Genomic DNA, 27,897 nt, shown 5'->3' with positions numbered 1-27,897 from the left:
CTTGCCATCAGTCGGAGCGCGGGGGCCGGCCGTGAGGAGCGCCTGAGCAGCCGGTAGGGAACATGTCGGAGTCCGAGCTGGGCAGAAAGTGGGACCGGTGCTTGGCCGACACGGTAGTGAAGCTAGGTGAGCGCATCTTTCTCTAGTAGGCCCTGGCTGCAGCCGAGCGGCCCGCGCGCGGACGGAAAGCCGCAGGGGTCAAGCCGCGGCCTGCTGCCGTCCGGCGGTGCGCTCTGAGCTGCGGGACGCTGACAGGTGACTGTCAAGCCGGGCGGTGAAGACGTGGGGACGAAGGGCGAGGGCGGCCTCCGGGGTGGATGGAGGTGCAGGCCCGGGGGAGCAGCGGCGCTCTGGGGGTGGAAAGGCGTGCGGGACGCGCCGGGGAACTCGGCCACTCCATGCCCCATGTCCCCCGGCTTGGGCATGCAGCCTGCCGGAGCCCACACTGCTCCCTAGCTGGGACAGAGCGGCCTTCGGAAGAAGGTCAGAGGAGCGTTTACTAGCCGCCGCCGGGCCGCGGTGGGAATTGCCGTCAGCGGCCCCAGACAGTGAGATCGTGGCCACCGCAGGCCCCCTTGTTAGTCCAGGCTGTCTTTTCGACACGCGTTCTGTGACGACACACTTTATGAGGTCACGGTGTCGGAGACGGAGGATCGGCGGGTGTCCCACAGAGTGCTGCAGAGGTTAGGCGCGCTGCTCAGCCCAGTCGCTCGGAAAGGTGCTTCCACGTTGTGAGTTGGAGTTCGGTGAAGGGGCTTGCCTGAAACCTCGTCGCTGATCGTGTGGCATAGTTGAGAATTTCTTCCCAGGATTTCTTCCATCGGGTCTCAGGCTCTCTGCTGATCGCCGTCCTCTCCATCCTTCTCTTGTTGACTGTCTGCAGCTAGTCTTGGCGTGTAGGCTGGAGATGGATGAGGAGTGTCTTCCTCGGTAGCTCTTTGCCCTATTTATTGATGTAGACATTGTCTCACTATGTAGACCTGACTGGCCACTAAAAAATTGATTGACCAAATTGGCCCTGAACTCAGAGACACCCTCTACTCCTGCTGTGCTCCGGCTTGCAGGATTTAAAGGTGTGCACCACTACACTGGACTCTCACAGAAACTGGAGCTCATCAATTTGCCTAAACTGGCTGCCCATTGAGCTTTTATCCTCCGCGGCCGGCCCCCCCCGCCCCCTAGCATTTTTGCTTGGGTGCTGAGGAGTTGAGCTCAAGTCTTAGTGCTTTTAGACCAGGGCTTTATCCGCTGAGTTCCCTAGACTCTTTCTTCTATACTAACATTTTTGTTGGTTTGTTTGTTTTTGTTTTTCGAGACAGGGTTTCTCTGTGTAGTCCTGGCTGTCCTGGAACTCACCCTGTAGACCAGGCTGTCCTTGAACTCAGAAATCCGCCTGTCTCTGCCTCCCAAGTGCTGGGATTAAAGGCGTGCGCCACCACCGCCCAGCAACATTTATAGTTGGAAGTTAGATTTTCTTTTCCCCGTTTTTGAAACTGGTACTCACTCTGTATCCCTGGCTGGCCTTGAACGAACAGATCTGCCTGGCTGCCTCAAGTGCAGGGAGTAAAGGTGTGTGCCACCACACATAGGTTCATATTGTATACTTCCTGCATGGAAATTATTTAAGAGAATTTAGGATTATATCCTTAGGTAAAGATTCTCAGGAAAGAATGAAATCATGAGCTCAGGGAAAGTAGATATGTTTTCTGTTGTTTTTTTTTCCACTGTGTTCTCTAAGCCTCAGAGGACTGAGAGTACACAATTCAGGATGAATTAATACATGATAAATTGATCAATTACTTTTTGACTCCCAGATTCAGCCAAGACCAGTTCTGCCATGAGGGGCAAGTTGGCTACCATTCCTGAGCCTGTTTTCCTGGTTTGACTTGTAACTATTGTTAATTTAAGAGTGGTTCAGATGGTTAAGTGGGCTGGCTTGCTATTAGAAATGGATTATTCTGGAAGTGGCCAAAAATATTGCTATTGCTTAATGTGTATGGGTGATCTGCCTGCGTGTATGTCTGCTGCCGGAAGAGGTCAGAGGAGGCTGTTGGATTGGCTAGAGCTGGAGTTATAGACAGTTGTGGAGTTGAGAGTTGAACTTGGGTCCTGTGCAAGAGCAGCTTAGGCACTTAGCTCTCTCTCTCTCTAGTCCAAAATATTATATTTAATGGTTTGCAATTTGAAAGAGGATTTAACATTTATATGCCAGCATAGTCCCTAAACAGTGTGGTAACAGAGGTCAGAGCGCTCTTCGGAGTCCACAGAGGTGTGATTTAGGCCTCACTTTCCTTTCCATCCACACTAGTTCTACTGATTTGGTTAAGGTCTCCTCCTCAACCTGAAATGGAGATTAACCTAAAAAGATAAGGAAACCAGAGGAGTCAGGCATGCTGCTATGCTCTGGATCCTAGCACAGGAGCTGAGGCAGTTGAGTCTCTTCAGTGTGAGGCCAGGCCGGGCTACCTCAAAAACAAACAACTGCTTCCACAGAAATTTAAGTAGGAAGATATGTCAAATCCTTAGCACTGTGGCTGCCGGTACATAGTCAGGAGACAGTGGGATACAATGGCAATGCCAGTGGACATCTGGGGTAGTGTTAGCATCTGCGGTGAGGTTGGTGTGGCAGGCAAAAGCAGGATGATGAAGCGAGGCTAGACTGGGTATGAGAGCAGGTCAGAGGGCACTGAGTGCGGACGTGGCGGCTGGAGAGCCTCAGAGTTGACTGGTGGACAGCAGAGCCCTTCAGTGAAAGACCTTTCTCAGTGGCTTGGATTTGGGTAGTATTTTAATTTTTAAATTACAAAAAAAACAAAAACAAAAAAACAAACATTGAGCCGGGCGGTGGTGGTGCACACCTTTAATCCCAGCACCTGGGAGGCAGAGGCAGGCGGATTTCTGAGTTCGAGGCCAGCCTGGTCTACAGAGTGAGTTCCAGGACAGCCCGGGCTGTACAGAGAAACCCTGTCTCGAAAAACCAAAAAAAAAAAAAACAACAAACCATTGAGTGTGTTCTTAGACATGAAGTGTAGGGAGGGTTGGCCTTGACTTTCTAACGGTCCTATCTTCCTCCTCACCCTTCCTCAGCCTCCTCAGCTCTACTAGGTCCTCTAGACAGCGGGGAAAACATTGGTGGGTATTTTGAGGAAACATGAGACATTTCTTAAGCCAACCCAGTTTTCTGTGTAGTGCTTTTTCTGTGTACTCAGTCAGGGTGATTGTCTCTCTCCTCTGTCTTCATTTCTTAGAAGGATAGCACCAAGGTTGGAATTTTCCTTTGTGGTAATTTTTAAAAATTTAAATATTTAGTGTGCGTGTGAGTGTGTGTGTCTCTGTGTGTGTGTGTGTGTGTGTGTGCCCGTGCCCATGGCATGTGGAGGTCTTTGGGACAGCTTCTAGGAATCAGTTATCTTCTTCACTGTGTGGGTCCTGGGGATCCACTCAGGTCACCAGACTTGGCAGCAAGCATATTTACCCACTGAGCCATCTCCGTGGTCCAAGTGACTGGTAAAGTGTGATCAGAATTTGGAGGTAAACAGAAGGGATGCAGATGAGCCTCACAGAGGAAGTACCAACGTAGTACTGATTGCATATCCCAGAGTACACCAGCCCGCAGTGAGGACAGGCCATGATTTTGTCAGTTCTTTGAGACAGGGTTCTCTGTGTAGCTTGGGCTATCCTAGAACTTACTTTGTAGACCAGACTGGCCTCAAACTTGCTTCTTCTAAGATTAAAGGTATATACCACCACTGCCTGGCTGGTTTGGTCATTTCTAGTGCTTAGGTTTGAACATGATCCAATAACAGTTGAGAAAAGGGTTTCAGGTTTGAGAGAGTACTAAAGTTCAGGCTTTGAGTGGTTTGACCCACAGGGGTTAGAGGAAGCAGAGCATAGAGAGAGGAGGCGGCTCAGCAGGTTGAGCTTGATGGTCCTGAGAGGATGAAGACTGCTGCTCTTCTGCAGCCCATTCCTTCCCATTCCCACAGGCAGTAGTGTTGCAGAGCTCTCCGAGCTTCCTTGCTGTCTGCTTTCCTGGCACTTCAGAATGGAGATGGAGTCTCAGAGAGTGACTGCTCTCCCTGAGATGTGATGGAAGACACAGGCAGGGAAGAAAGAGTTACTGCCGTTTCAGTTCTGTTTGATGATGGCTTTGCTCTGGCTCTGCAGACTGCAGAGAAGCTACTGTGACCAGACAGCGCCACTATGAGCCCCTCTCAGTGCAGGGGATGGAATCCAGGGCTTTGCATTCTACCTCTGAGCTGTACCCTCAGCCCCCCAAGAGGACTCTTTAATACGAGTGTTGAACAGCTGCTGGGTACTTCAGGGCAGAGATGGGCTCAGCAGTTAGGAGCACTTTCTGCTCTTCAGAGGACCTGTGCTGTTCCCAGCACCTCTATTACAGCTCACAACCACCGTTAACTTCTGCTCCAAGGGCTCTGATGCCCTCTTCTGACCACCTTAGGTACTGCACTGACAAGCCCAAACCAACTGATGCAGAGCTAACTTTGTAGCCTCCACCTCACCCCACATCTTTTAAAAAAGATTGGCCTTTGTGTTTGTGTGTTTGGCTGCCTGTGTGGAACGCTGAGTGTGGATGTCCACAGAAGTCAGACGATGGTGTTGGGTTCCCTGGAGCTGGAGTTTCGGGTGGTTGTGAGCCACCTGCTGGAGTGCTGGGAACCAAACCCAGATTCTCTGTAAGAACAGCAAGCAACCCTAACCACTGAGCACTCTCTCCAGCCCCCAAGAAAAACAGTTCTATTCCGTCTGTTAATTCCAGTTTAAAATAACTATTTATGTGTCGCAGTTAGTGTTGAAGAATAATTTATAAGATTGTCTGACCTGATTCCCTGACTTTGGATAGGAGCTACCAAGGGACAGACATACCAGGTCCTTTCTTGTCTCTCCAACCCTTACTTTTTCCTTTTGTCCCCCCAGTTGTATTCCTGGGGCCCAAACCCAGGCCCTAGAGCATGCTGTCCTTGGCAGACTGCAGCCCTCCTCACATTTTTACTCTTCTTCTTGGTCATGTTCATCCATAAATTTGACACTGTGTGACAGTCCTGCTGATACTTAGGGTGTTGGTCAGTTCCCTGTTTGCTGAGGTTGGAGATGGTTTCCCCAGGAGTGTGGGTTGCCGTCTGACATTTGCAGTTTGCTTCTGAATTTGATTGTCCACCCTCTCTGGAATGTCAGTCTCTTCAGAAACAGACTGTCACTCTGGATACCACCTTCCAACCCCTGGGCTGAGGGAGGACATGGTGACTGTCAAGTGTACGGCATGTATGGCTGGGAAGTTTGGAGCCTGTATTCTCTGCCCGTATCTGGACCTGTAGCTGAGTATGTTTATTAACGGAGTCAATTAGCATTTAAATTAAAAAGTCAAGTATATTTTCTGCCAGCTTTTGCTTGTTCACATACGTGGTCAAGTGTCTTTGAACTCTTGGGGGCTTTTTTTGTTTTAGTCTTTTTGTTTTGGATTTTTTTGAGACAGGGTTTCTCTATGTAATGGTCCTGGCTGTTCTGGTACTCACTCTGTAGACCAGGCTGGCCTTTAACTCAGAGGTCTGCCTGCCTCTGCCTCTGCCATGCCACTTCCCAGTGGGACTTTTTCTTTTTTTAACCAACTTTTATTTTCTTGTTAGATATGAATTATAGTCCAGAGATCTTAGCATTAAAGTAGTAGTGAAGCCTGAAAGGCAAAGGCAGGAGGATTGCCACCAGTTCAAGTCCAGCCTGGTCTACACAGTGATGGCCAAAGTGGCCGAGGCTACATGGCACGCCTTTATCTCAAACAAACCAACAATAACAAGTGGCATAATTCCTGTTTGGTCGGGTGAGAGCAGAGAGCACGTTGGTGTTTAGACAAGCAGAGGGTGATTTGCTTTAAGGGTGGTGCCAGAGCCTTATTGCAGGAAATTAAAAAGGAGTGAGGAATATTACATTTTATGAATGGCATGTTCCATTAGTTTTATGTGAATGCGTCATTAATGGTTTTTGCTAATTTCATGGATTTATTTTGAAGCTTTATCAGATTTATGAGCTGCTCTGGTTTTCTTTCTCCACTCAGTTCAAGGCCTATGCGGTGTGTTTTCCTTTTATGTGCCGCATAGTTTATCCTGTGCTTCCCGTGAGCGTGTCAGAGCGGGAGAAGACACACGGGGGTTTACATTTTAGTTTCTGAGACAGGGTTTTTCTGTGCAGCCCTGGCTGTCCTGGAACTTACTGTGTAGACCAGGCAGGCCTCACCACAGACATTGCCTGGTTTGCTTCCCTGGTGTTGGGATCCACTTAGCTCTGTTAGGGGCGTGGAAGGTAGAGTGCCTAGGATTGGAGGAGGCCTGGACGTCCTGTTCTCTGCAGAGCAGGTGCTCTCAGCCCAGTCTTAACCACTCTGGGCTGCATGGGAGATTACTCATTTTTCTTTGTGTGTGAGCGTTGTTGTGTGTTCAAGTGCATGTGGAGGCAGAGATGATGGATTGACGTACAGTCAAGGCTGCATACCTGGCAGGCTACAGAATGAGACTGTCTCAAAGACAAGAGAGTATACTTTCCCAGATATGTTACCACTGCTCACTGTGATAAACAGGGCTGCACATGTAATGAGGGTCGGGGAAAGGGTGACACTCAAGCTCTCGCTTGGGGCTTGGGAATGTGTACAATTTCAGAAAGTGCGTTTGGAGAAGCACTATGTTCCAGTTCCCAGAAACTGCTCTGTGTCCTGGAGGAGAGAATGTCAGCCAGGCGTTGGGTGTGCATACCTTTAATCCCAACACGTGGGAGGCTGAGGCAGGACGGTCTCGAAGTTTGAGGCTAGCCTGGTGTACATAGTTCCAGGACAGCCAAGACTACATAGAGAAACCTTGTCTTGGTGAGATAGTGTGGGTTATCCCAGGAGTGGGTGGCAGCAGTTGGAGGTGCACTCACCACGTAGCTGTCCTCAGCTGTGGTAGGCTGGAAGGACAGTGCTCACATTTCTGCCGTGAGGACATGGGTGCCTGCGCCCCTGAGAGCTCTGGCCGCAGTGTGGTCAACCCTTTTGTTCACTCCCCTAAGCCCATATTGCAGCTACAAATTCCTAATGCAGGGGGCGTGGGGAGTGCGTCAAAGAGCTCGTGTGGGGGCTGTCAGAACTGAGGCAAGGAAGGTAGAGGGGAGGAGGTCATTGATGGGTTTCTTTCTCTTTTGTTCTTCTTTTCTTTTTTTTTTTTTAAGATTTCTTTCCTCCTCTTTTGAGACAGCATTTCCTCTGTGTAACAGCCCTGGCTGTTCTGGAATTGGCTTTGTAGACCAGGCTGGCCCTGAATTCATAGAGATCCACCTGTCTCTGCCTCTTGAGTGCTGGGTTTAAAGGGCTGTACCACCATGCCCAGCTTAAAAGATTTATTTCTTTTAAGCCCCGTGTAGTGGCACATGTCATGAAAACATTGAGTCTGTGCGTGGGTATGTATGCATGAGCACAGTGCCCTGGGAGTCCAGAGGCAGCGCATCTCAGTGGCTGGAGTTGCAGGCAGCTGTGAACATACAGCATGGATGCTAGAGTCAAACTAGAAAAACAGGGCAGTTGTGGACCATCTGTCTGGCGTGAGAGCATGCATGCCTGCATTTTCTCATGTCTGCAGAGCTCTGTTGTTGTGATGGTTTCATGTGAACTTGGAATGTACAAATAGATCCTATTATCACTCTAAAACTAACCTCCAGAGAGCAGTCTATCTGCCGATCTTTTTTTTTTTAAAGATTTATTTATTTTATGTATACGAGCACACTGTAGCTGTCTTCAGACACACCAGAAGAGGGCATCAGATCTCATTACAGATGGTTGTGAGCCACCATGTGGGAATTGAACTCAGGACCTCTGGAAGAACAGTCGGTGCTCTTAACTACTGAGCCATCTCTCCAGCCCCAGTGTAAGACTCTTTAAAACAAAACAGGACACAACACTTGGTCTTTGGTGTTTGACTTACTTCATTAATTCAATGTTTCTTCTCTTTCAATGATTTGATATTTTTAAGTGTGTGGGTGGGTGGGGGGAGGGAAAGAGACAGAGAAAGAGCAGGAGAAGGAGAGAGGGGATCAATATGCAAGTGCCCACGGAGGCCTAAGATTGCTGGAGCTGGAGTTACAGGTGATGGTGAGTGGCCTGATGTGGGTGCTGATTGGATCCTATGTGAGAGCGTCACCCACTTCAATCACTGAGCCAATTCTCCAAGCCAGCTGAATGTATTCACAGATCATCCATGTTGTCGTGTGTGCCAGCATGTCAGTTTTTGTTACTAAATGATATGTAGTGGGACAGCACATCCATTCACTTAAGTAGCTTATTCTGTGTCAAGAGAGAATGCTGGCAACACAGCGTGCATGTAGAAGGCAGAGGCCAGTTCTGGAGCTGGTTCTCCTCCTTCCTGGTTCTGGGGCAGGGTCTCTCTTGCTTTTATGACTTCACTGTGGAAGCCAGACTTCTGGCCTGCCAGCTTCTGAGCGATTCTCCTGTCTCTGTATCTCCTCTTGCCAAGGGACTGCTAGTTTGATACCATTCCAGGTTTTTTTTGTTTTTGTTTTTTTTTTGTTTTTTGAGACAGGGTTTCTCTGTGTAGCCCTGGCTGTCCTGGAACTCACTCTGTAGACCAGGCTGGCCTCGAACTCAGAAATCCACCTGCCTCTGCCTCCCAAGTGCTGGGATTAAAGGCGTGCGCCACCACCGCCCAGCACCATTCCAGTTTTTTACCTGAGTGTCAGGAATTGGAACTTGGGTCACCAGACTTGAGTATAGCAAGTGCTTTTTACTCACAGAGCTGTCCCCCAGAATCCTACTAATAGTTTGACTGTTTGTTGCTATAATTGACAAGGTGACGTGGACGTTTCTAGATCTGTCAGGTGCTGCAGATACACGGTTGTTTGCTGATAAAGACTCCAGTGTGGTTTTGCTAAGGTAAGGCCTGTGGGAGGATAGTATTTGGAGAAAGCAAACATAGACAGCATCCTGCAGCGCTTCGTTGGTCTGGAGTCTTCGCTGATCTTCACTTTACTGAGAGACACACAGCAGAGAATGTCTCTTGCTATTGTCCCAGTTGGCTCTGGTCACTCCTGCTGACTCCTGCCGATTTGGTGGAGACCTGGCTGTTTCTGCTGGATCATCCATCCAACCGCTGCTGACTTGTGTTTGACAGTACTAAACTGGAATGCTGGCATCCTGACAAACGGATTGCAATCGCCCCAAAGTAATCATTCTAAACAGGTCCACATCCCCTTGTCCTGTGTGCTATCTTTTCTCCCCTACCTTTGGATGGTGGACTAGAAGGGGAGTCAACATGTTTAAGAACTCATATTAAAAGTAGGGCTTGTTTTTGTTGTTGTTGTTTTAATCTTTTTTTTAGATTATTTATTTATTTATTTATTTATTATATGTGAGTACACTGTAGCTGTCTCCAGACACCCATATGAGGGCATCAGATCTCATTGCAGATGGTTGTGAGCCACCATGTGGTTGCTGGGATTTGAACTCATGACCTCTAGAAGAACAGTCAGTGCTCTTAACTGCTGAGCCATCTCACCAGCCCTGTTGTTGTTTTTTTTTAAATCCAAGCCTACAAGGTTTATTCAGACAAAGGTTTTCATTTCTCTTGGGTATGTGCCTAGGATGGAACTGCTGGATTGTGTAACAGCTCAGCTAAGTGTTGAAGAAATTCATGAACTGTTGTCCCTTAAGAGGTAGAACATGGTAGAATTTCGGGTATCAGAAAAATCACTCAAGTACATGAGAATAAATTGGTAGGAGGTGGGGGCAAAAGAAAAGTGGGGCCTGGGTTAGTGTACCATGGTGAGATCCCGCCAAGGTGAGAGGATGGGGAGGCGAGAGGCAGAATCTAGGAGCAGGATGGGCAGCTGACTCCAGACAAGGCTCAGTGCACTGAGCCTGTCTGTGTCTGTGGCTGCGGCTTTGTGGCATGGTGGGATTGGGTTCCTGGTTATCTACAGCTCAGTCAGTAGAGGGGGAAGTTGCCCAGTATCTTGTTCATGAAAATGGAGTTTGGCCTTGTCCTTTGTTGCTAGGAAAGCAGGGCACTACGTGACTTAGCCTGCTTCCCGCTTAGCCAGCAGACCCAGTAATCAAGTCTGGTTAGATTAATTGTTTAAAGCTGTTTACTAAACATTTCACTGAAAGACCTTTGAATGAAGTCATGGAAAAGGAAAGCAGATTAGTGTTTTTCCTTAAAGTTCTAGTTCATCTGAGGAGTTTGGGTTACCACAAGCATTGGTGGCTCCCAAGGAGTGCCTTTTGGTACTCCACGTTTGCAAGCTGATGCCTGGCTCTTCATGGATCACTATCAGTCACACTAGACTAGATACTTGAAAGACTCTGGCTCTGTGTCGTTGAGGTGTTCGAGTTAGCTGTGTTATTGCTGGGTTGCTGGCCCTGTTTTGTTTGCTGTGTTTTTTCTTTTTTTTTTGTTTTGTTTTGTTTTTTGTTTGTTTTGTTTTTCGAGACAGGGTTTCTCTGTGTAGCCCTGGCTGTCCTGGAACTCACTCTGTAGACCAGGCTGGCCTTGAACTCAGAAATCCACCTGCCTCTGCCTCCCAAGTGCTGGGATTAAAGGCATGCGCCACCACTGCCCAGCACTGTTTTGTTTTTTTTTTTTTTTTTTCAAAACAATGTGAGCAAACTTTTTTCCTGTTTGTAGCAGGGGTGCAAATAACAGACATTGTGATCTTGCCGGGGAACAATGTCCTGCAGGCATTACAGAATAATGTAATTAGGTGATATATGGGACTTGGAAACATTGAAATTTTGTTCTGCTGTGGTTTTTATACTGAAATGTGGTCTGAAACAGTTTATTAGTAAATATGCCGGATTGCTTTCTTTGGCAAGTGCATTTCAGGATTGAGTCCAAGTAAAAATTTAAATATTTACTTATAGAAGTTGTTTGGTGTGGTAATATTTTTACTGTGGCTATTGACCCCCTAGTGAAATGTTAGGGCATCGCCCTGTCTGACAGGCATGGAGCCTGTCTGAATCCAAGGGAGGGAAGAAGCAGCCGCTGACATTGACAGAATGCTCAGTATTGCCATGTTTGGTGCATGGACACTTTCCCTGTTTTGTTTGTTTGTTTGATTTGTTTTTTTTTTAATGAGAAATTCATTAGAGAAATTGATAATCCTTTCTTCTTTGAGAAATGGTCCTGTAGCTGTAACTACCCTGTGTGTCTATTCTGGCCTCTAGCTCAGACATTTTCCTGCCTCAGTGTTTTTTGTTTTTGTTTTTTGGTTGTTGTTTGTTTTTCTAGCAAGAGAAATACTGTTTAAAGCTTGCATAGAAATGAAGAGGCTGACTTGTTGGTTTGGTTTTTGATGCTGTGATCAAACTTTAGGCAGTGGCACATGCGGCAACTGCTGTATTACTGAGCCACACCTCCTGATTTTAAAATCTCCACAAGTTGGCTGGAGAGATAGCTCAGTGGTTAAGGGCACTGGTTACTCCTACAGAAGATCTGGGTTTGATTCCCAGCTCCCATATGTGGGTTCACAGCCACCCGTAACTGTAGTTAAGGGGACCCAGTGCCTTCCTCTGACCTCATTGGGCACCAGGGATGCACATGGTGAACATACCTTGCAAAACACTCATACATATAAAAACAAATTAAAAAATTAAAATTTAGAAAAATCTGTGCAAAATTATAAGCAGTACAAATTCACGAAGAGGCTTTTTATTGTTGCTTTGTTTTTAGACAGTTTCACTGTAGTCCAGGCTGGCCTTGAACTTGGAAAGATCTTCCCAGCACCGACCCCCAAGTACTGGGATTACAGATGTTAGCAAGAACTTTTTTTTTTTTTAAAAAAAACAAGCACAGAGCTGGGGACTTAGACAACCCTACTTAAGTACAAAGCAGGGCAGTATTGGAGGAAGGATATACCCATAGGATAGTGCGGAGTCCAAAGTAGGCCCAAGAATGTGTGGCTAGTTCATTTTTGACACACACAGTTTAACGGGGAGAAGAAAATCTTTTCAACAAACTACAGGAACAGCTGTGTCCACACAGAGGCAGAATGGACAGATCTAAGTGTAAAAGCTGCAGCCGAAAAACCTTCAGAAGGAAACAGACCAGAGAGTGTCTGTGACCGTGCTGAAGAAGGGCCCTGGGACACAAACAGCAGAGCTTACAGAGAAGACACACTGGGCTTGCTTACACTGTAAAACTGATTTCTGAAAGACACCATTGGGATTTTTTTTGTTGCTGTTTTCATTTCTGTTTTTCAACACAGGGTCTCTCTGTGTAGCCCTTGGTATCCTGAAACTTGATCTGTAGACCAGCTAGCCTCAAACTCAGAGATCCACCTGCCTCTCAACTAGTATTAAAGGCGTGCACCACAAACACCCAGCTGTTTTTCTTTTTTTAAAGATTATCCAATAGCTCAATATATTTGGTAATGCTCAAACAACAAGATGCCTACACAATTGGAAGTGTTAACCAGTTAACTAACCTAGATATAAGTTGTTACCCAGGACTGCTCCTGATACATGCGTGGTCATCCATGGCTGCTACATCTCTGCCTCACTCCTTCTCTTCCTTCCTTTCCTCTCCTTACTCCTCCTCCTCCTCTTTTTCAATCTTGGGGAATCTTAGCAGTGCATATAGCTAGCTGATGGAGGACTTGTTTTCAGCACACGGGAGCTCTGCATCATAACTATGGTAGGGTGTTTGAAAGGGAGTTTTACTCACGGTAACTAAGTACAGGAAAGGACAGCTCCATCAGCAGTCACAGGGGAAACTTGTAAGATTATGAGGTACCCAAAAAGCCATTAAGATTCCCGAGCTTTACAAGTCAGACAATAGTGTCACTGAGATATGGAGCAGGGTATGGCGCTCTACACCATGGGAGGAAATGTGAGCAGGTAGGATTACCTTGTCTGAGCGGCGGAGCGTTCTTCTATCGTGGTGGAGCTACGATAGAAAAAGAAAGAGAAAGGAGAACAAGGCCACACAGGCACACATGAATGGTCCTTAACTCGGAACAACTCTGCTGTTGAGCAGTGAGCCAACAACTGTGGACTAGCTCTACACCAAGAAACTCAATACTGGGAAGGAACTCACTGCTGGTATCTGATGTCACAGTTCCACAATATATAAAGTCCTAGAGAATATACTCTAGTATAACGAAAAGAAGTAAATGACTTCAGGAGGCTAAGGGGAGAGGGAGGAATGGGCCGCAGAGGGTACAAGTGATGGTGGCATTTGCTGATCTCAGTGCTGGCTTACAGGGATGTACAGATGTAGGAACTTTGAAAGTTTTACAGTTGTGTCTGTGCGTCCACGTGTCCATGCCATGCGTGAAGGTCAGAGGCAAGGTGGCATGGTGAATTGTGTAAAGTTGTGTAGTCTTTCCAGGGCCCTTCCTTTATGGTAGACTAGTAAGACTGGTTCATAGACAGTTTGGAGAGGTTGGCCCCCAGTCCTTGTTTTTGTGTTGGCTGTCTAAGCTAACTAAGTCACAATGCTGTTGGGTTTGGCAGTGAGCTGACATAATGGTAGACACATTTCTTTTCACGGTGCTTTGGCAAGCTTTTGTGAGTCCAAACAAATGCTTCTGTCTCCTCTTCCTCTCCCCCTCTTCTTCCTCCTCCTATTCCTTTGTCAGAACCTGCACAAATATGCTGTTCAAACTTCCTTCTTGATAGGTTTGAACCTGAACCAGGTGACTGAGCTCAGCCCTCACTCAATGGGAAGGTTTGTCCTGGAAAATGGCCCACTCCTTGTCATCATTCAGATGATAGTCTTTATATCAAAATAAATGCCACCAATTGTAGCTTTTCACAAAAAAAGCTGTATTCTAAGCACAATTTCAAATATTAGATCTGCTTGTAACTTGTACATAAGAGTATTTTCCCGTTCCCTTAGTTTCTGAGAACTAAGTTCTTGGACTGTTTGTTGGAGAGGCTTGTTCTGAGGCTCGGAGTGCTGCACACTTCAGGGCAGCAGAGCTCTGCTGCTGGTGTCACCTCACCTCACAGTCTGGCAGGTTTGAACAGCAAGAAAAGGTTGCAGCTCCTGGAAGCCCTAAAATTCAGGCAGATCCATCTAGCACCTTTGCAAACACCTCTGTGTGTCTTAAGTTCAAAAACACTGATTCATGCCAAAAACATCTGTCTTGGGGTTTGAGAAAAGGCTCTGTGGTTAAAAGTATGTACTGCTTAGATGAGACCCAAGTTCACCTGGGTGGTGGTGGCCTGTGCCTTTAATCCCAGCTCTCAGGAGTTAGAGGCAGGTGGATCTCTGAGTTCAATGCCCACCTGGTCTACAAAGTGAGTTCCAGGACAGCCAGGGATACACAGAGAAACCCTGCCTCAAAAAAAACAACCAACCAACCAACCAACCAAACCCAGAGGACGCAGGTTCAGTTCCCAGACAGAGCCCAGGTCAGGCACGTAGAACCACAGCTCCATAGTCTGGTGCCCTCTGTAGCTTCCGAGGCTCATACACTCATACACGTGAATGTGTGTAAACATCCACACACAGAAAATGTTTTTTAAAAAAATATATTTTAAGAGAACATTTGTTCCTTTCCCATCACCATTCATCTTTGTCCAGGAGGCTTTCTGCTGCCTCCTCCTCTCTGGATCCCTTAGCTAAACATTGGCAGCAGGCACAGCCACTCTGGATCCTCAGAAGTTCCTAAGTGCTACCAAAGCCTGCCTTTGCTTTCCTCGTGTTGCCTGCCTGTGGCAACAGGCTTCACCTCTGCCTGGCCTGGAGTCCTGGGATTGGAGAGGACAGACAGCAAGTGCACACTACAAAGACTGCTGCAACTAAGGAGGGGCTGCGTGTGGCTCAGGGGAGGGACTTTACCCAGCTGCTCAGGCCCAGAGCTCCATGAGAGGTACCTCAAAACAAATCTGACACTATGGAGGGACCCTCAGGTCTGCACCGTGTCTCCTGCTGTAGGCTCCCCTAAGTGCTGTCTCCTCCTTTATGACACTTTGTCTCTGCCCGAGGCAACTGCATACAGTGCACATCTGATGGGCTGGGCTGCGTCCCCGTGTGAGCCCTTTACTGTTTCTCCATTGCTCAGCAGGTGTTGGCCATGAGGACCTGGCTGTGGCTTAATATGACATGAAGGCTGGTTTGCTTTATCTCTTCCCATAGCTCTAGAGCTGACTCCCTGCTGCTGACCTCCCGGCTCTCACCTTACAGTTCTGCTTTCTGGTCATTACCTACCCCAACCCCAAGTGCGCTTACCTGGAGATGTCATTTCCCACAGCTTTGAACAGCACACAGTAGGTATTCAGTTTGTATAATTAAGGGAATGTCTGAATTACTGGCCAAATGCATTTGAAAGGAGTTAGTCTCTTGTACTGAGTCTAACTTGATTATATAAAGACTTGCTAGTTTACCCATGTGTTACTGAGGGCAAAAATTTAACCTTGTTGTGATGTAGTTTCTCTTCTCTGAAATAGGCCTTATATAGAAGTTAACTGTAAAGATTAAGTGAGGAAACCCAGGAACACAAGCCCTACCTAGTGAGGGCCTTCACTCTGCTACTGTGTAGTTCTTAAACACAGTTTAGACTTTAAATTTTTTTTAACTTTTATTTTGTGTATATGGGTGATTTGCCTGGTTATGTGTCTGTATACCACATGTGTGCAGTGCCTGAAGAGGCCAGAAGAGGGCATTAGTTAGAGCCCTCTGGGACTGGAGTTACAGATGATCGTGAGCTACCATATGGGTGCTGGGAATGGAACCCAGTCTCTGGAAGAGCAGCCAGTTACTCTCAACTGCTGAGCTGTCTCTTCAGCCCAGTGGAGATGCTTTGAAATTCTGTTTCTGTCTCTGTCTCTCTCTCTCTGTCTCTCTCTCTGTGTGTCTTTCTCTCTTTCTCTCTCTCTCTCTCTCTCTCTCTCTCTCTCTCTCTCTCTCTCTCTCTCTCTCTCTCTCTCTCTCTCTCTCTCTCTCACACACACACACACACACACACACACACACACACACTCTTCCATCAGTTGTCAGGTAGTGTGATTCTGCCCAGAAAGCATCTCTTGCCGTCCAGGGTGTTCCCCACAGATCTCTCAGATGAACCAGACTTTAGCTTCAGTCCTGTTACTCCTTTCCACCTCTTTAGGAATATCTGGGCTCCAGAACTCAGTTTCTGTAGAATGACTTGGCATTCCCCTCCAGAGTGTCATCTGCCCTCCTGGATGTGTGTAGTCATACAGCCTGGGTTTGAGTTGTACTTTTTCAGGTGTGTGTGCTTGAGTGAGTCACTTGCCCGATCTGAGTTGTCCATGTCTTCCTGTGAGATGGGTTCTTGGTAAAGCTTGCAAGGTGGTACAGAGCTCACCACTGCTGACGGTAGAACAAGGCACCCCCATGAGCAGGAGAGAGCATTTGATGTGTTTCTACATCATAATTCTGTTTGTTGTTCACCTCAGCCTCCCTTTAATATTAACCAATGTTTGAGCTGCTTCTCATTTTCCCACATGGTGTTCCTACACGGGTATGAATTAACTGTTAGTAAAGTGTCTGCAGTCATGTTTCTTGCTTCATGTCTTCTTGAGGGTTGTGTAGCTGTCTACAGTGCACTCTACAGGTGTTGCTTTTAAAGCTCTTCTAAGTGAGTGCTCCCATAATGGCTTCCACACTCGCCATCCATGCCTCTCTGCAGCGGGCTCTGCCTGCCCCAATCAGAACCCTTGTGATTGACACTCACCCAGAAAGTCCCTGAAGACACGCCAGGAACATCCCGTGAACAGACACCCCCTTAGTCTTTTCCTGCACAGCCCAGGCAAGGCTGACTCCTGAGAAGCCGATCCACAGTCTCAGCCACCGTTGGTTGGTCTTTGGTCTGGCTCTGGCATCTTGGCTACTCCATAGGACTTAGCATTTACCTGGGACACTTGGGACAGCCTGCCTTGCCTCAGGATTAAGTAGCACCATGTAGAGCTGACTTACAACTGTATTTTTTCTCTCATAAGTTGGGCTTAGTGCATCTTCCATAAATCAGGAATGTTTCTTGGAAATGTGTTTCTCACTGAAGTCAGTCTCAAATGTTCTTTTCTATAAAAGCACACTCTTATTCTGTGGCAACAAATGCTTTTTGACACAGTTTGATATCATCAATAGAAACATGATTGACAGGAAACCATGCCTGTTATAAATAGGTTAGTTTGGTTCAGTCCATCTGAGTGTGTAAATATAGTTTTATTAAAGCAGACAGTTTTAGGGAAATATTTGTTATATTTTAAAGCAAAATGATCTAGTTGCAATAAAGCTGAAGGGATTCTCTGTTAAAGACAAGAATTGGGTGTGGTGGTGGTGGTGTTCATTTTATAATCCCAGAATTTGAGGGTTCAAGGCCAGCCTAAGTGACAGAACAAGGTTATGTACATTCACTCATGCACACACACTCACATCATTCCAGATGTGTTCATACAAACAGATGCTAATGCCAGTGAAATATAGACCGTTGCTCTGAATAGGACAGAACAGGTTTTGAGCTCAGCTGATGGTGTGAGTCAGTGAGCTGTACTGGAAGAGGATTAACTCTTAGGCTCTTGACATCTTTGAGTTCTACAAGAGCTGCTTTACAGCAGCCCTTGGAGGCAGATTGTTTTCCCTGTGGCTGAGCTGGTTGGGGCTGGGCCTGGTTAAGTGATTGACCTAAAGCTGGGGATTGCCTTGAGGCCTTCATGCAGCCATCAGGGGAGTAGTCCTCCAGTGTTTAACTCTTGCCTTTTTTGTCAGACATTGTTAGGCACACAGCAATTAAGAATTTAAGGACTGGGGGATTTCTTACCTTGTCACATTTATAATAAGCAGTTGGAGGTACATGTGTTCCTCACAGTACCATATGAGCTATACAAAACAAGTGGAATTGCTTTCCAGTTTTAATTTTTAGATAAAGATTAAGTTTTAGCCCTGATAACTATGCTGGTTCCAGGCTTACGAATAGTGAATCCTTTTTTAAAATGTTAAATATACACTAGGGTGTGAGGTCTTAGTAAATGGTCATTTAAGAAGTTTTTTGTGAGGCTGTACAGTGGTGGCACATTACTGTAATCCAGTACACAGGAGGAGGCAGAGGCATGCTGATTTCTCAGTTCGAGGCCAGCCTGGTCTACAGAGTGAGCATCAGGATAGCTAGGGCTACACAGAGAAACCCTGTCTCGATACTCTACTCCCCCACCCCCAAAGAAAACAATCAAACAAACAAAAAGCTTTTTTTTGTTTTTGGTAAATAAAAAGAATCTGTGATAGGTACCCCCCAACATGTGACCATCCCCCAAGATGATTTTGCTAGGTTGTATGGCCTGACCTTAGAGACTTGGGTCCCCTTGTTCCCTCAGCCTCAGAAGTAGCTGGCACTGCAGACCTGCAGCTTTAGCCCCCAGTGGTTTTTAATAAGCATTAATAAATTGTTTATTACATCTGTTCACTCTTATTTTATGTGAATGTATGTTTGTGTACCACATGCATGCTTGGTGCCTGCAGAAGTCAGAAGAGGGCATTGGAACCCCCCTAGAACTAGAGTTATGAATGGTTGTGAGCCACCATGTGGTGCTGGGAATCAAATATAGGTCCTCTGCAAGAGCAGCCAGTGTTCAACTGCTCAGCCATCTCTCCAGGCTCCCCCCAACCAGTGATTTTTTTTTTTTTTTAATATCCTACAGGGAGTTTCTGTGTGACTCTTCTTTCTCTGGGCCTGCTCCTCTCTCGTTGGGAGCATGATGCAGTTTGAGTGGGCTCCTGCTTTACCCAGCTTGCTCTGCAGGAGGCTGACGATGACAGCAGTTGAGCAGTCAGCCTCCTTGGGGATTCCCACAGGCTGGGTTTTCTTTCATCTACAGTGACGTGGATTTTGTGCCTAATCTGTAGCCTGGGAGCAGATTCTGTGTCTGAATGTTTCACCCCATGTTTACCCCAGTGGTTAAAAGCACTGACTGCTCTTCCAGAGGTCCTGAGTTGAATTTCCAGCAACCACATGGTGGCTCACAACCATCTGTAATGGGACCTGATGCCCTCTTCTGGTGAATCTGAAGACAGTTACAATATACTCATATAAAATAAATTAATTAATTAAAAAATAATGATTTTTTAAAAAGTACCAAATGACCACCTAAGGAACTGCTCCACTCCCAAAAAATGGTTCTTTGCCTATTGCCGACACCCTCTGGGGCAGCGAATGCGCACCAGCTTGCCTGGTTAGAAGAATTTGAAATAATGTTTTTGAAAGGATTTGTGCCAATTCTTTTCCCTCTCTAAAAAGAAATGGCTGCAGAAAACACGGGCTCTGAGCCTAATGTCAATTCCATAAGGCTCTTGTGTTGTTTTCTCCTTGTCCCTCTCTCCCTGACAATTGGACTTTGCGGTGCGCGTGCGGAGATGTGTGCCGATAAGCCGCACTCTGTACCTGAGGGTTCTTTGTCATTTCAGACAGCATTGGCTTTTGAGAGCACGGTGCAGGGAGGCATTTGTAGTTAAAGTTATATAAACTGCACTTGTAGTTAAATATTTGCTTTCAGGGGAGGTGAAGAATGCTTTGTACTTTCCCCTTTGGCTTTTCTTCCAGAAGAGCCTGCCATGCAACAACAAGAAGTGGCCAAAGGCAGAGAAGGCGCTTCTCTCTCTGTGCTGCTTTGTTTTCATTGTAAGGCAAACCTTTCCTGTCTTATTGTTGTAAAGTTAAACCTGGCCTAGAGGTGCCAGTCTTGAGTGGAAGCAGCTGCAGTCCCAGGTGGGACTGTCTTTGAAGCAGCGTGCTGCCTTTTCAAAGAGAACCGAGGAGCAAGCGAGCGAGCGAGGGCTTGACTCCGTAAGCTCGGCATTCCACCGTTGGCATCTCTGACTGCAAGTGTGCTATTACAGGTGAAGCAGATGTGAACCCTTTGCTTGTACAGAGAAGTCTTGTTTGTGTCTCAACAATACAGAGGTGGAGGGTGGAGTCTCAGGAATTAAAAATGTAGCAGCCCCAGTCTAATTAAGACCACAGAGAAGGTTCCTTGAGAACTGGGTTTGGCTGATGAGCCTGGGGCTTTGAGCTCAGTTATACTTTCAGGTAAGTGCAGTTGGCAGGAGCTGGCTAGCTGGGTACATAAGCTGAACTCTTGATGGCTGTTCTTGGTTGGTATGGGTGTGGCTCATCTGATTGAGTGGTGCTGATAGCAGTGGGCCGAGCATCACTTGCAGTCTGCTGCTAGGAAGCGGCTGGCCAGCGTCAAAGAGCTTGCTTTCTTTGGGAAAGTGTAAGAGCAGGTCTGCAGTCAAAGGGATAAGAAACACGCCACAGTAGTTTCCTCTGGGCTTCTGATTCCTTTGCCAAAACTTTGCCTCCAGCTGGAGACATGTAAAAGCCCTGGTTGTAGTTGACCTGCTTTTGCTGACCTACCTCTGTGAGCCAGTCCAAACCCGTTACCTCATGCTCTAGTACCAATCTGCTGCTGCTTACTCGTTCTGCAGCTGCACGGGATGAGGCAAATTGCGTTGAAACCAAACCTTCTGCCATTTTGTAAGCCATGCACGCAATGGCAGATTCCAGGGCTTGGTGTAGTGATGGCAGTGGTGTCCGGCCTCAGAAGTTCTACAGTCCTGCCAGGTAGACTAGTATGTGTGATGTATGTGGTAGGGTTAGTCTGGGAAGGAATGTGCACAAGTCCACCTTGTTACTAGCCTGGCTGCCTAGCACTGGGCTGTTGCATGAGAGCATGGCTCATGTTCTAACTGTATCTTCACTCCTTCCAGTTTCCTTTGGAAGGTAGTGTTGATGGGCTGGAAATCGAGGAGAGTCCTGTTTCTGACTGCCCTGGGGTCAGCGGCATAATGAGACTGACAGGCAGAATTGGGCCCACTTGACTACTTTATAAGTGATAGGTTGTTCCGGCCGGTTATTTTCTACATCTCGAAAACAAGGACATACTACCATAGATGTTTTAGTTTTTGCAGCAGGTTCTCATGTAGCTCAGGCTTGTCTTGAGCTTGCTATGTAAGTAAGGATGGCCTTGAACTCCTTCTGATCCTCTTGCCTCCCTTTCCCACGTTTGGTATTATAGGACTGTACTAGCATGTCTGAAAATGTTTGATATGAAAAGAATTTTCTTGGGCTGAGAATTGGCTCAGTGGCTAAGAGCACTGGCTATCTTCCTGGCAGGGTGGGGGTGGAGGTGGGGTTGGCTGTTCAGGTTCAATTGTCAGCACCCACATGGCATCTTACAACCCTCTGTAACTTCAGTTCCAGGGGATCCAGCAACCTCTTCTGGCATCCATGGTCAATAGGCATGGATTGCACATGGTGTACAAACATACCTGCAGTCAAAATGCTCATTCCATAAAATAAAGTGAAGACTTTTCTTGGAAAGGAGATGCTGGGTCTTCATGAGTAACATTCAATGTTAATTCACTTTCCTTTTCATTTTGTCAACTTCAGTAGACTACTTACCAGACCAACTTTGGCAAACTATTTCCCCAAGATTTTTTAAAGTGAAAATTAGGACAGCATTACTGATTTTTAGATACTGAATTTTAAATTTGGTACCAAACTAGCTCATAGCACAGGCTCTGTTGGACAGGGCCATGGTTGATTTTAGTTAAAATTTTCTTGACATAGGCTGGCCATGTGTCCAGTGTGTGTCAGATGTGCAGATAATTCATAGAATTGTATCCTTAGGTGAGTTCACTGTTTCATCCGGCTTTGTACTTAGAGCTAAACAGGATAGGTCTGCACACATAGGCAACATGGCGACAGGACTGTAGACCTGTAGCACGTTACTTACATACTGAATGCTCTGGTGGTTCTGACAAAGTGGCAAGAGTCTGTGTCCAAAGCCATCAAGTAACAGTGTAACAGCATCAAGAAAACACAGGTAATAAGTATAGCATGACAGCTTGCTCTGGGGGAGCCGGACACCTGGACTGTCACTACAGACAGACAATCAGACATGGCATGGCGTTCTCAGACTACACTTGGGATCTGTTGTTGTTGGGTTAGTTTTTTAAGACATGGTCTCTCTGTGTAACCCTGACTGTTCTGGAACTCCTTTTGTAAACTAGCCTGGCCCCAAACTCCGAGATCTGCCTGCGTCTGCCTTCCAAGTGCTGGGGTTAAAGCATGCACTATTACCTACTGGCTAGACTACACTTTAAATGTTTTTTCATTAACAGTAAATTAACGCCAGGCAGTGGTGGCACACGACTTTAATCCCAGCACTTGGGAGGAAGAGGCAGGCGGATTTCTGAGTTTGAGGCCAGCCTGGTCTATAGAGTGAGTTCCAGGACAACCAGGGCTACACAGAGAAACCCTGTATTGAAAAACAATAAACAAACAAACAAACAAACAAACCTCAGCTCGTCTTATCTTGGTGGTTTTTAGTTGTTTGTTTTTTTGGAAGAAAACAGGCTTATTGAGTATCCTGTAGGGTCAGTGTGCCGGGAAGTAATGTGAGTACAGCATACAGACTCACCATGCAGCCCTGGCTGGGGGCAACTCACTATGTAGACCAGAGTAGTCTGAGCTCAGAGGTCCTCTTGCCTCTGTTGGGATTACAGGCATGGCCACCATTCCTGGCAAACTTTCTATTCTTTTGCACTTGCATTTAGATTGAAATATAAACACATTTTATGGTATTTATTTTATATTCATATTCTGTAATCTTTTTTTTCTTTCCCCGAGACAGGGTTTCTCTATATAGCCCTGGCTGTCCTGGAATTCACTCTGTAGACCAGGCTGACCTTGAACTCAGAAATCCACCTGCCTCTGCCTCCCAAGTGCTGGAATTAAAGGCGTGAGCCACCACTGCCCAAATCTATTTTTAATTTTTCTTTTTTACATTAATTTTTTTTTTTTTTTTGCTAAAATTTAACTCTACTCGCCACCCCCACATACACATGCCTAGACTTGCATTTATGCCTCGGATCAGAATCATTCATGACACCTCCTTCGAGGTCCATGTCACACCCTCCTGGAAGGCGAGCTGCAGTAAAGCACACAGAACTGTCCCCTCCTGTGATGACAGCGACACTGTGGGGCACCTGGACAGCCTGTTTGAGGTGTCTTCTTCCGAACCAGCCAGGGTGCTTTGCTTTGTTTTGCTTTCTCCCTTTCTCCCCAGGTTTGTTGGTGGCAGAGAATGAACTATGAACATTCCTCTCTGGTAATAAAACCCTCTTGGTGTGGGGTCCTATTTAACTCTGTTCAGAGCTTGTTGGGTCTTCAAAAGCGTCTGCTAGGCCCTTCGTTGGGAATTCTCTGGGCTTTTCTTTCTGTACTTGCCTTTCTCTGGTCTCTTCTTCCACTGTTGGTTCCTGTTTCAACCCCAGGAAATCTGTGGTCCCACCACACATGTAGTCTGTCATTGACCACTTTTATGTACTTGTCTGTCTATGAAAGAAACACATCACGATCGTGTATGTGGTAGAATGATGGAAAACCTGCTAAGCAGGGTGGTGCATGTCTTTAGGCCCAGCAGAGGAAGCAGAAGCGGGGCCTAAACAAGGCTTGTATCTTGTGTTCAAGGCTGACTTTGTCTACATAGTGATTCCAGGCCGATCAGTGAGACCCTGTTTTTACCCCCTTCCCCACAAAAAACGCTAATAATTTTCCTGGGATCAGGGAGATGATTCAGTTGGTAAAGTGCCTGCCATTCAGGCATGAGAACTGGACCTCAATTTGAAGAACCCACATTAAAAAAGAAAGAAAAGCCCAGCTTTGGAGGCATGCTTGTATCCCAGCAGGGGAGGGGATGGTGGGGAAGTCCCTTGTGCTCTAGGGGCTGAGCTCTAGGCCAGTAAGAGGCCAGCTCTTTTTTTTTTTTTCTTTTTTCTTTTTGTTTTTTTGAGACAGGGTTTCTCTGTGTAGTCCTGGCTGTCCTGGAACTCACTCTGTAGACCAGGCTGGCCTCGAACTCAGAAATCCACCTGCCTCTGCCTCCCAAGTGCTGAGGTTAAAGGCGTGCGCCACCACCGCCCGGCTAAGAGGCCAGCTCTTAAAAAACAAAAAGTTGATGGTTCTTGAAGAACAACGCCTGAGGTAGTTCTCTGGCCTCCACGTGTGAATGCAAACACACACACACACCAAAAGAATAAGTACACTAGTAACCAGAAACCATTTTGTGTGGTAGCATGTATACTTTGTTAACTCCAACACTATCTAGACTGCATGTGTGACAAGAGAGTTACAGGGTCAGAACTACACACCTGAGCTTTCTGTCTTCAGAACAGAAAAGTTAGCTTGCTTGAGGAATACTCTGAGGTATTGTATTGCACTACCTAGAGATTTTACCCCCTCCCCATGATGTCTCTATGTATGTATGTGGTATTCTGGAAACTGAGCACTGGGCTTTGTGTGAGGTAGGTGCTCTATCATATCACCAAGTCATACCCTTCCCCAGTAAGAAGAAACTGAGAATCCCAGCAGCACAAAGCTGGGTGTGTGGACACACCTATAATCCTAGCACTTGAGAGGCTGAGGCCATGCTGGACTCCAAAGCACCATGCCAGCCAGGGCTGTTCTGCAAGGTGTGGCTTCCCAAAGCAAAACAGAAACGAAAACTTAGATTTCGGCAACACAAGTTCATAACAGGTGAGAACTGGTATTTTTTGTGGCTTACTCAAAAAAAAAAAAAAAAAAAAAAAAAAAGGTCAGACCAAGGCTCTGCTGGGTCATGGAGCAGACGTACAGAACATCAGAATAATCCGGCCTGGTAGTGCAGCCTGCAGTCCCAGCAGGGCTAGGTAGGAGGATTGAGAGTTGTGGGCATCCTGGGCTACAGAGTCAGACTCTCTCAAACCAGCACTAGAGCCTCAGATGAACTGAACTTGTTGGTTTTCAGGTCTCAAAAGGAGACCAGCTAGAGCTTGGCTCTAGTGCAGAAGTAAATTCACGTAAGGTTATGTACATGTGAGGAGCTTGTCAGTGGATAACCTGGGGCACTTCCATGTACAGTGGGCCTGGAGACATTGTTCATGTACTCGATGGGAACACACAGCTAGCGTTCACATTGATGACTGTTTTTAAGGTGGACTTCAGTTTACGTACACATGCATTGTGTCCTTTTTTTCTCTTAAAAGAAAACAACTAAATAACAGTGTAAGTTATGTGTGGCTAAGCAGAAATTCTAATGTTGGCATCCAAACTAGGGTTTTATAAATTCTGACTCAATTTATCCTGAAAGCCAGAACTTTTTCCAAGCTGAGGTTCAGAGTAAGGCGTTAACATGGCTACAGGGCTGGGGGTGTCACTCCATGCTAGTGCCTTTGCCTGTCATGCGTGAGGGTTCAGCATAGGATCCTCAGCTCTGGGTGAGGAAAGTGCTTCTCCCTCTTGACACTGGCTTGTGTGATAGTGCAGCCTTTAGCCTTTTGGAATTGTTCTAGATCATTTCTTCCACCTCAGAAAATGGTACCCATCACCTTGAGAACCCGTGTGACAAGGTGGGCTACTCAGTGAGTCTCCTGTGAAGTAGGAGGCTGCTGGTCGGAGGTGCAGAAAGAGGCTAGGGCAGCACCTTAGGTTCTCCATCCGCACACTCCCACCCTGTTACACTCCAAGACAAATGATAAGGCATCAAGTTTCTCCCTTCCTCTGTGAGCAGCGAGACAGAAGGCATCTGCAGCATCCCTGACAGTAAGAAGGGCTAGCAACCTAGACCTCAAACTTCCAAGCTGTTCACCTGGTCTGTGATGTTCATGTGGAAGAGCTCTTAGCCCCTAGTTGAGCCTTGTTTGGGGCTTGCTGGATCACTGCCCTCTAACACCGTTTTCCATTTTTGCAGGTACTGGTTTTGGATTAGGAATTGTTTTCTCCCTCACCTTCTTTAAGAGTAAGTGACTTTGGCTCCTCGCTACAGTGTCTGTGCCAACCCTGCCATCCTGTCCACTGTCGACTGAGGTAGATGGAAACTGGGTGAGGTCTGCATAAGGTGGGCCTCTCCAGTGTCCCTGGAGGCAGTGAGTCAGGGCTGTCTGTGTCTAATGCATGGCATTCCATTTCACGCTGGCCAGGCTGCATGGCCACATAGTTCTTAAGTGATCTGGAGATGTGGCTTGCTGGTAGTAAAGGCAAGTGGGCCAGGAATGCCCCTGCTTGTTCCCAAGAGTCTGAGCAATGGGCAAACAGGATCCCCTTCTTGGGAAAACTTGAAGTTTGAGTATTGACTAGAAACCAAACAGGTTACCTTGACCTCTTTCCATGAAGAGCTGACAAGGACCGGAGCTAGAGGATTGTGGGTGTATGTGAGTGAGCTCCGTGGTGTACTGTGTATAACCAAGGTTTATGAAATTAGAAATTAAACAATTCAAGCACCTGACCAATGGGTGTTCCTCTGACAAGGCTAAGAAACTATAGTTCAGGTGCACAAATGACAGACTGGGCTATTTGCATCAAATGTAGCAGCCCAGGCACCTAATAAATGTGCTGGATGGATTACAGCGTTGTATGCTTGCCTGTCACGTGTCAGCAATATGTCTGCTAAGGATTTGTGAGCACACATCTGAGGCGGAGGCTTTATCTGCTCTTCACAATTCCCTGTTGGGATTTCTCTTTTTCTGCTCAATAGGAAGAATGTGGCCATTAGCCTTTGGTTCTGGCGTGGGATTGGGGATGGCCTACTCCAACTGTCAGCATGACTTTCAGGCTCCGTATCTTCTACATGGAAAATACGTCAAAGTGAGTACAGAATCGATAACTCCCTTGACAAAATTCTCTAAAAGTTTACTAGTTTTATTGTTTTATGTTTGTGTTTATTTTATGCATTTTACATGTATGTCTGTGTACCATGTGCATGCTGGTACCCACAGAGGCTAGAAAAAGTACATGAGATCCCCTGAGACTGGAGTTATAGATGCTTGTGAGCCACCGTGTGAGTGTTGCACCAAAGACCTCAGTAAGAGCCTTCAGTGCTTCTGCCTGATGTCGTGCAAGAGGCCGACTGCTGCACGACCTGGTGGCAGGCTGCCCTCTACTCCGTCTTCTGCACCCTCCTGGCAGCAGAATTTGGCTCTGCAGGTGGGCAGCAAGGAGCAGGCCTAGCCTGGGTCTTTCCGTTGTTGTGTTTCCATTGTTCCAAGCTGAGCTGTGCTGGATGATGGATCAGCGGTGATTCCGCATATGAGATGGTTAATGGCTGGGAGGTACTGTGGAAAATGTTACAGTTCCTACAGCCTTGCACACGCTGCTCTCAAATGGCTGTAACTTCATTTGGACTTGAGTCTGTGCCTGGATGTTGTCATCCTTCTCTCTGCCTAGGAACCAAATCCCATTGGAGGCTTATGTGGGATGGCTGTATTGTGATAACTGCTGGGCAAGCACTGGTCAGGTCCTCTGTACCTCCCTGGGGACTTTCTTCATAGTCTTTCTTCCTCCCTTCCCAGTGGATTGTGGGAGAGGTTCTGTGTCCTCACTCAGCAGAGGGGAAGAGTCTTACAGAGGTGAGGGGGGTTCCAGTGACCAGAGTTAGGCTGCTGCCTCAGCTGTGCTTGGCTCTCACCTGCGACCTCCTGGGTCGGAACTGACTGTCAATGGCCGCGCCTTCCTTCCTCTCTTCTCCCTCTCAGGCTGGGACCTCTGCTGTGACACAGATGGAAACAGAAAGTTTGCAGTGATGGAGAGCCATTGGTCCTAGGGTTGGATGGGGCTGCAGCAGGTGGTGTCAGAGCATCTCCTGCCTGTTCTAACTCAATGTCCTTGCTTCATAGGAGCAGTGACTTATGCTGAGAACATCCCAGCGGGAGGAAAGAGAAACCATGTTTATTCCTCAGGAATACTGAAGTGCCCGGAGTGTGCTGACGTCCTGTGACGGTGCCATCAGCAACGCTTTCAACTCCAGCCACTGTTTGTGTTTGAAACCAAGTCTGTTGCTTTTGTATCATCTCTTTGGAAATTGTAAGGAGGTCTTAAATAAATTAAAAACGGGAAGCCCAA

General features: G+C 46.8%; 1 protein-coding gene across 1 annotated transcript; it reads left to right on the top strand.

Annotated features, from left to right (window-relative positions):
- Window positions 1-27,897, top strand: Micos10 (mitochondrial contact site and cristae organizing system subunit 10). Its single transcript, XM_028759973.1, has 4 exons — window positions 1-126; window positions 25,751-25,798; window positions 26,534-26,643; window positions 27,672-27,897. The coding sequence occupies exons 1-4, from the start codon at window positions 63-65 to the stop codon at window positions 27,678-27,680; spliced, it is 231 nt and encodes a 76-aa protein (XP_028615806.1). The 5' UTR covers window positions 1-62; the 3' UTR covers window positions 27,681-27,897.

Source organism: Grammomys surdaster, unplaced genomic scaffold, assembly GCF_004785775.1.
Source record: "Grammomys surdaster isolate TR1022 unplaced genomic scaffold, NIH_TR_1.0 126313, whole genome shotgun sequence".
Classification (NCBI taxonomy): domain Eukaryota; kingdom Metazoa; phylum Chordata; class Mammalia; order Rodentia; family Muridae; genus Grammomys; species Grammomys surdaster.
The sequence above is the reverse complement of the archived record's forward strand: the minus strand, read 5'-3'. Positions and strand labels throughout refer to the sequence as shown.